Source organism: Asparagus officinalis, chromosome 2 (assembly GCF_001876935.1).
Source record: "Asparagus officinalis chromosome 2, Aspof.V1, whole genome shotgun sequence".
Classification (NCBI taxonomy): Eukaryota; Viridiplantae; Streptophyta; class Magnoliopsida; order Asparagales; family Asparagaceae; genus Asparagus; species Asparagus officinalis.
Window position 1 is genome coordinate 11,288,169 of NC_033795.1, and position 9,794 is coordinate 11,297,962.

The 9,794-nt window shown below is 32.1% G+C and overlaps 1 protein-coding gene across 1 annotated transcript; it reads right to left on the reverse strand.

The window, feature by feature from the left end:
• Positions 305-7,645, reverse strand: LOC109830252 (immune-associated nucleotide-binding protein 9-like). Its single transcript, XM_020397467.1, has 6 exons — positions 7,512-7,645; positions 4,325-4,562; positions 3,617-3,894; positions 2,669-2,833; positions 2,063-2,206; positions 305-753 (listed from the first exon to the last, which is right to left on the reverse strand). The coding sequence occupies exons 2-6, from the start codon at positions 4,542-4,544 to the stop codon at positions 475-477; spliced, it is 1,086 nt and encodes a 361-aa protein (XP_020253056.1). The 5' UTR covers positions 4,545-4,562; positions 7,512-7,645; the 3' UTR covers positions 305-474.

The following is a 9,794-nucleotide window of genomic DNA, read 5'->3' on the forward strand; positions in this document are numbered from 1 at the left end:
ACATTATGAAAGAACATAAATACTCAAATCCAGCATCTTTGAAAGATATGCTTCCCCTGCAAGAATTGTTCATTAGCAGAAGCTATTTGCATGTGAATATACTATACATTCCCCATCTCCCACATCCAAGAGATCAATATGAAGTACTCAGAAATTTTCCAAACTTAGACATGAAACAAAAAAGAATTACATCATCATACATCCGCTTCAACAACTAGCATTAAAAGAGATTCATATGTCAAGAGGAAACGAAGCACAAGAGCTCCAAATTTCAATACCAGGCAAGTCAAAACAGGCGATCACGTACCAATCACAAGCTTGCTACTAAACTTTATAATTAGTTTCACATATAAACTACGAATTCACATAGAGGTTCATATCAACTAACTTTTCACACAAAAGCATAAACAAAAACTTAACCTTGTCTGTCGTTGCTCTCTGTTTTTATTCTAATAATTTGCTATGTTATGTTATTTAAAGGATATTACATTTGGTGCCTTCGGCTTTCTTGCGAAACTCCTGACTCTCCTCCTGAGCCCTTCTCAGTTGCTCCCTTAGATTATTGATCTCTTGCTCTGAGCTCTTCCGCAGGATATTGATCTTTTCCTCTGATCTCTCCCTCAGGTTAGTTATCTCTTGCTCTGATCTCTGTCTCGCCTCTATTGCTACTTTTTCTGCTTCAAGTCTTGCTGCTTGCTCTTCAGCCAATTGTTTCTCTAGTTTCTTGATAGCTTCATCTAGCTTCCTCTCAATCTGCAGGGTCGTCACAAATTAAGAAACATTAGAATTCTAAATTATCCATTATAAAACTATTTATTTGCGTAAGGAGTGCTACTCTGTGATCTTTTAGTCATCGGGTTATAAGGTTGATTGTGGTTCACCTAGAAGCATTTACTTGTTGGTTCTGAATGTCTATGAGAAATCGCAGTCAATTCATGAAACCAAAAAAGGGAATTTTTTTTTACCTCAATTTAGAGAGCAATTTAGTTTTTTATTAACTTAAATTGAGGACAAGAAAGTAATGTATCATAACATGATTCCCACATGACACATGACATCTCAACCTAGCCTGAATATAATAGCATGCGACTTTGGGTGCAAATGCTAATAAGACGTCAGTTTAGGCGGTTTAAGTGATAATAAGACAGTTTAGGGGGTGTAAGTGGCTACACCTGCGGGCGGAAATGAACCAAACAATTAACAAACAATTCCTTATTTGTTCTAGAAATTATTCATTTTTATTCGACTTGATTGTTCATTTTAACTCTAAACAAATAAGTTTTAATATTTGAATTCATAACAAGTAGAATTTAACTAGATGTATATTTAATAACTCTAAACAAATAAGTTTTAATATTTGAATTCATAACAAGTAGAATTTAACTAGATGTATATTTAATTTATTTGCTTATCAAATATTCGTTAAAACTTTTATCATTTATAATTTTTATTATTACACACGATGTTATATTTTCAACCCACTTACACTTTCTACTTAAGTTCTATATACTAATCTTGAGAGACTTAAAGAATCTTCAATAAGTTTTCTATCAAGATATTCAAACACACACACACACACATCACAATTACGAAGGAATAATTTTCAATTATGAAATTAAATACTAGTTGAACATCAAATAATTTAGCAAAATGAATAAACTTTGATATGTATATTTGTGAATGTTCATGAATATTTATCAAATACCGAGTACTCGAGTTCAATTTTGAAAACCTCCAGAAATGAATATTAAGACTAGATTTGACTTCCAAAATTTTAAAAACAACTACAACTACAAATACAAACACTTTAGCATATTCGTTTCTATCCCTGCCTACACCTTGTAGTATAGTGGGTGATACCGTAATTAATTCTGAGAGAACTATTCTTTGAATTCATTTGATTGCTGCAGTCGAGACGTGTGAATTCACAGGTTAACAAGGTTTGAATAGAGAAAATAAACTTTACAAGTTGACAAGGGTTGACTAGAGAAAATATACAATTTATTAATAAAGCACAACTATGTAGACAATGTGACAAAAGCAATGAATATAAAGGAGGTACCGTCTCAACTACTTGTCTGAGCTGGTCTTCATGAGATTTGTGCAATTGCTCCTTCAACTCAGCTATATCTCGCTCTGAGTATCCTTGGATTCCTTTCATAGCATCAATCTCTTTCTCTTTATTCTCCAGGCTCTTAGCTCCTTTCTGTTAAAGGAGTAGAACAAAAAATTAGCACTCATATCTCCCAACACAAGGGACTCAATAACCTTTAAATAGGATGATAATATGAAGACCTCATTTAAAGTTCAATTACCAAAAAGATAATCGTTTAAGAGGATTTTCAATATCAAGCAATCCACCTTGACCTATTTTTAGTGAAATTCTAACTGAAATTTCCAAAATGCCTTCTGAAAACACGTTTCTCAAGCACGAGACATGCCTTCTTAACCAACTGAACCTAAACTTTGTGCTTGCACGTGTTTTTTTAAGGGTACTATCAGGATTGCAAGTAAAAATTCATAAGAAATTAGGTTAAGTTGGTTGATTGCTATGAGAACTCCTTTTAAAATTAATTAAGTATTAATTAAACTTTAAAAGGTGGTTTAAAGTATATGTGATAAAATTCGACTTCTAAAACTAAAAGCAAGGAGTCAAGTGAATCATTACCTTAAGTTGTTCGAAAATGTCATCAGAAAATGGCTTCCCACCATTACCTGCTGCAATCAGATCCACTAGAGAAAGTAGTTGTTTCAGCTGGATTGCTCGTCTGTCCACGTCCTGCGTACTATTATTAAAGAGCATCACTCTGTTTTTACACAATTGGAGAATATTCTGCAAGATAAATGTAAATACAAAAATACTTTTAGTGAATCAGCAAAAAGTTATGAACAGTAATCTAATGCTTTCATGCATAGTTGAACTCATAAAGATGTTTAATTCCTAATGACACATGTCATTAAGTAGACAATGGACAAACCAAATTAGATATTGAAAAGGGCTTACAATCAAAGATGTAATTACAAAATTTTAAATCTTAATGTATAAGCAACAAAAAATAGAAATGTAATAAGTGTGCCTTTTATACGAAGTGGTTCTTTTCATTTTACATTTAGTAAAATCATTATGAACTAGAAATTTCATCTAAATCAATATTTTTATCCCATTTTCCTCAAATATAAGCAAATCATGGTGATGATAATAAAAAATTTGTTTAACTCAGATAAATGCTACTCGCATTTTCATGTATAAGCAAATCATGGTGATGATAATAAAAAATTTGTTTAACTCAGATAAATGCTACTCGCATTTTCATGTTCTTTAAGACCAATCTACTTACAATAAAAAATTTGTTTAACTCAGATAAATGCTACTCGCATTTTCATGTTCTTTAAGACCAATCTACTTACAATCCCAATATTTAGGTACATAAATGAATCCATGCATTAATTTTGTAAACCAACAAAAAAAACCTTGGAAATGTCAAAATAGTCAAATGGTCGGTAAGTAAACCTAAAGTTCATTATGACTTTGCGCTAAAAATATGTATACACTAAAAATTGCCGCTCAAGAAATCAAATAAACAAATTAGTTAACTAAAAGTAAATAATTTCAAACCTTCACAGGCTCAGGACATCCACGGCTAATAAAATCCTTCAAAGTCTTCCCTTTAGCTTCAAGAAAATCTCCACCAGTAAACACTACAATCATGTAGTCCACAATTCTGTCACCAAAAAATGATTTCATACTTTGAATTGCAGCCACTTCGTCTCTAGTAAATCGAGACGCAACAGAAAAAACCATAAGTACAGCATGAATCCCTTCCTTGGCCAAGTTTATGCAGTTGACTATCTCTTTACCAGCGGACTCAGACCCAGGAGAGAAGTCAAATAGTCCTAAAATCAAATATATTTATAAGTTAACAAAGTATCAGAAAATATTTACCCAAAATAAAATCAAATTATCAGAAAAGATCATAAATTGAAATAGTGAGATAATTCTGAAGTTGAAATCAATTAAAATCTTTACAATATTAAGAATAAAATGCCTAATACTATGGAAAAATTCCTCAAATAGAAAGATAAGCAAACTTAAATTATCAAAAATAGTATTCATCTGTTGCTCAACAAATCTTCTTTTGTCATTTGAAGACCTTTTCTGATCCTATATGTTGTGCTGAGATTTGTTTTTGTATGCTTATACATTATATGTTCTACTGGAATCTTTTCTTCTATTTTAGCATGAATTATAATAAAATAACATAAGTGTACAAATGGAAATAATATATTGACAAAGTTTATAAAGTATAAGTGCATATTAGTTAACCTGGAGTGTCAATAACATTAATAATGCGCCCATCTTTTAAAATGGTACTTTGCAGCTCACAAGTACTTGTTATGCCCGACAGACTGAAATCTGATACAAATGCCTCCCTACCAAGAATACTGTTCCCAGTTGCACTTTTACCATTACCAGCTTTCCCAAGCAAAACAATGTTTGTCGAAGGAGTCAATTCCCAATCATCTAGCATGCCTCCACCCATCATTCAGTAAAAATCAACAGGCTGCAAAGGAAAAAGAAAAAGAAAAAAAGGAAAAGAAAAAAGATTAGGTTCATTTATGTTGAATTGGCTTGCTATCAGCTGTAACTTTCACTAAATGTCCACAACAAAAGTTCATAAAAACTTTCTACTAACGTATAAAAAAGAACAATTGGAGCATATATAGATAAATAAACAATAACAAAGAAGTCCAAGTTAATTTTGGATCAAGATATGCATGTCCTCCATATTAACCATTGATAAACAATAACAAAGAAGTCCAAGTTAATTTTGGATCAAGATATGCATGTCCTCCATATTAACCATTGACCAAAATTAATTTGATCATTTTACAATATCTACTATTGAATTTGAATGTAACAACTAATTGACCTCAGTTCATTTAATCCTCAGCAGAAATATACTCATTCAAAAGCTTTCTATCAACTTATAAAGAGTGTATCTTCTGCAATGACTAACTTTTATTCCTCTCGATTGAATGCGAATTACTTGCAACAACACCTTTATTGTTACCATTATTGTGTAGAAATTGTTGAAATCAGAGTCAATTATTTCGGCTTTTAGATGATCATTTCAAAAAAAATTCATGCATATAAGCATACAAAATTTTCAATTAAATACATTAGGTAAGCTGTTATTTGATATATACATCAGATTAAGTAGTGATAACTAGAAAAAAGACGCCAAAACTCTTCATATAAATTTTCAATGGCTACAGCTGATCATATATATGCATGAGTCCTTAGAAAATATCTCAAGAAATGGAAAATATCATGTTCTACTAGAATAATTAATGGCAACTAAGGTTAGTAATTAACCATATAAACCTTGATGAAATTCTGATCGTGCTCAAACATTCAAGCTGATTTAACATATACTTATTTCCTTCAAATTAGTCTTACCTAACACTAAGAATAGATGCATGGACAAAGAAACGAAATAACCAAACAACCTAGCGTGATACAAAACCACAGAATAACTAAAGAAAAAATTATTTGAGACACAAGATTGAGACACACAAGATGGAAGCTTCTCATGATGGTCATCTTTCATTCAAGTACACCAAGAAAAAATGCTCAGAAATCTTATAAACTGCATAGATGTACCAGATGATACATAATTTATATCAAATTTGTTGTGCGTTGGTCCAAGATTAGAATCCATAAATTCACTTTATATTAGTTTTCCTCAAGTGCTATACACGCCTAAGAAGAAAGATTATTCTATTAATATTTTCTAATATTAAATGATTATGATTATGATTATTTAAGATTATATACTTTAAAGTTTTTGGTTTTATTTCTAAGGAAGCAACATAGTGAGTTTAGGCTAAATTAATAATTAATCTTTATCAAAGTCTTAAGTATAGTGTGATAGAGAATTTATGATAAAATGCATGATTCAGTTTATAATTAAAAAAATCTAGGAAGTTAAAATTAAACTAATGCTTGATTACATTAATTATGATATTTTTATCTGAAAATTTATTAAGTTATGATTCTTATGAATTATAATAAAACTAATAGTAATTCAAATGCTTAGTCATAAAAAACATGGTTGAATTAGAACGAATAGCGCATATTATTACAAAAATACCCTTACATTAATCTAATCTTTCTAAAAATTTTCCAGTAGTAACTAATCTAAATTCCACCTGGGGCGAAACTGAGAGATGCAATCCTTTTTAGCACCTTACTGATTATTGCTTTTACATATAGTGCATATATATTTGGATAAGATTCAGTTACCACGGCCACAATGTGAAAACAATCAAACTTAACAAGATGGAGTTTTTCAAGTTGTACCAAGGTATACTCCACATATATGGCTCCAAGCCAAAATCTAGACTATGACCAAAGACATGTTAGCCGTTTTTTAGTCAGTATAATCCAAGGTGAGTCGTCAAAATTGGAATGTACTTAACAAAAAGAGGAGTGTATTGAGAAACCACCTCAATAGTTCAAACTAAAATTATTCAACAATGTAACTTCTTCGATATTCACCAATGGCTTAATCCCACCAATCTATCGCCTTCTATCTTTAACCAAACACATTATTCAGCTCATTGCCAACATATTTAGCATCTTAGAGAGAACATATCATAATAAATATCACCATGCCATCAGGTGAAGGAAAAAATATCTGGAAGTGTAATAGGTATTCACACAAATTAGAACTATGAAATAGTCATTAGACACCACTAATCTCTCCTAATTCAGCTTTTAAAAGTCCAAAATAACTTTTATTAGTCAAATTAAGTTCAATTTTAACTTTTAAGGAAAAGCTAAATGAAGCGACATAATAAATTTTTTTCTAAAGTTCCTATTTTTTAGAAAATGAATTTGGTTTGTAACTATTTTCATTGCAAATTAGAAAAGCAAATAATAAGTCATACTAATTAATCTTATATTGGTTAAAGGCAGGTAGGATTTTTAATACAATTCTTTGAGTTCTCTTCAGCAAATAAAATAACTTGGCTAACATAAACCTCTCAATTATAAATGATACACAAATAAACAAAACTTGCTACTGATTGGTCTCTTAAAAACTTCCGAATCCTGACTAATACATACAATTTGATCACAGTCGACCTGCTGAAGTCTCAACAAGTCACAGCGAATCGTATCTTTTCAATTGTAAAATAATAACAGACTGAGATTAAATGAAACAAAATTCGTCCCTTGACAACATAGAAAAATATTCCTCAACTTGCAACTATTCTTTAAAAAGAAAAAAAAATTAATCTCGATCAAACCACATCACTCCCAGAGAAACCAACACACATATCTTCATCTTTTGTTTCTATCAACCAAAAAATAACCAAGCAAACAATACTAAATACACAGAAATATAAGCCCTAAAGACGAAACCAACCTTTAATTAGAATTAAGATCAAAATTAAACAGAAAATCGATTGCATGATAAAGGAGACGAAGGGTTTTGATCGCTTACTTGAGGGATGAGGAAGAGGAAATCGGGAGGGACGAATAAGTAAAAGGGAGTATGTAATTGGAGTATAAATAGAGGTAGGTGATGGGAATTTGGATTCGGGTAGAATTTGTTGAAGGCTCAAACCTTAATTAAAATCAAATTAGTTATCTGATTAATTAGCATTTAGTATCTGCGTGGACTTTTTTGACGATTGCTTTACTGAAGAAGCCTGAACGGGTTCGGGTTCGGAATAAAGTGGGAATGAAACAAAACTTTTGCATCCAAAATATCAGGGGACATTTGCATAATACACCTCGAACTTTCGTATTTGAAATATGTACTCCAGAAAGTCACGTTCAAAGATTGTACCTCCAAATTACATGGTTTAACAAGCTTTTTTTTTTTTCTCTCCATGATCAGAACAAGCTTATTCTTTTTGTTACCGTTTGAAGCTTTATTTAAAGGAAAGAAATGTCTTATACCATTCATGAGAAGGAATAGATGAACTTACTCATCAAGTATAATCTTTGCGCGGATAAAGGATGATGAGTCTCCCCCTTGATCGTAGTGACTGCCTTCGCATTTTCTAGACTAAACTCAATTGATGTTTTCCCCCTTTGCATTAAGAAAAGATGTTTCTATAATTGGAGAGAGAGATTACCAAATATATGTTAGAATTAATATAAAACCATAATCCTTCATCTTTACCATAAGTACAGAGTTTTGATGTAATATTTAAAGAGACTTAATTTAAGATTGTGTCAAAGTAATCCAGTTTCGAATCCTGCTGGCCACAAATTTAATGTGGATTATAAAAAAATTTATTGCGGCGTGGGTTGGGTGGCATGCTAGAATTAATATAAAATAATTATCCTCCATTCTTACCATATCTTCGAAACTTTGGTCTAATGGTTAGAGAGTTCTAATTTAAGACTATAATCACATGACAAATTTTTAATGTACGTCCTCGTGTATTGCTTAAATATCATCTAAGTTCTTTATGCATGAAACTTACCTGTTGGGGTTTGCGACGTCACCTTCATCATTAGTCTTTTAGTTGAGATGTCGTTAAATCCTGCTGCATGCTAGTAACGGGGCAGAACAAAGTTATAATTCCACTACTTTTTTATTGATTGAATGTCCTTCATGTTGTTGATGTGTTAGGGCCTGTTTGGTTCGTTTCCTTCACTTTCTAGTGTTTCCTTCACTTTCCTGAAAAATGTTTCTTGTGTTTGTTTCGCCAAAAAATATGGAGTGAAAGTACTTTCCACCATTTTTCTTAGTTTGGTTCAACTTGAAAAAAGAAGAAAATAATTGAATTGTGAATAGATTCCCTCATTTTCTAGTGTTTGGTTCAAACTAAAAAATCAAGAAAACTTGATTGTGGTCACCATAGTAAGATTACCACCCATCATCATAGTTGTGCATATAAACATGGAAATTGTGAACAAAATCAATTATCTTATGATCACAATTGAATCAAATGATGAATAACAGATTAGCACAAAACTGAACCCAAAGCAATGTTGGCTGCAATATATTTTGTGCTCAGAAAAGGCTCTTTTTTCATTATCTACCTCGCCATGAAGTTTATAAATAGCAATGTTGGCTGCAATATATTGCCTCGCCAATATATTGCTGCTATAAACTTTGGCTGCATATCTAAAAAATAACTCATCATCATAACACAAAATATGCATACCAACCAAAGGCCAACCAAGAGCTGAAACCAAGGCCGAGAGCAGGTTGAAACCATGCAAAAAATTAAAACAAAGGCCAAGCATCAACATGAAACCAAATAACTGCAACAAGACCAAAGACCAACAATGGCTGGAAACACACTTGGCTGAACGCAAGGCCAAGACCAAGGCTGAAACCAGCATGTAATGCACAAATAGTCAGCACAAAGGAAACCAAACCAAGGCTGAACGCAAGGCCGAGACCAACATTGGCTGGAAACACAACTTGGCAAGCACACAACTGATGGGGTAAAACACATTCACAAAGTTCTGCAACAAGACCAACAAAGAACTGTCACATAATCCTGCTGATGGGGTAAAACGCATTGGTATAAAGCTTGCCAAACTGTCACATAGCTGACCAACACATCACAACTGATTCATTGGCTGCACACAACCAAAATATTGCTAAAAATTAAGACAAGTAAGCACAGAACTGAAGTCCAAGGGCCAATACTACAGAGTATCAGCTGGCAAACGCATCCTGGAAACCAAGTATGCACCAACACACTAAGCAACAAAACATATACCGGAAATTCAAACAAGTTGGAACAAAACCGGTACC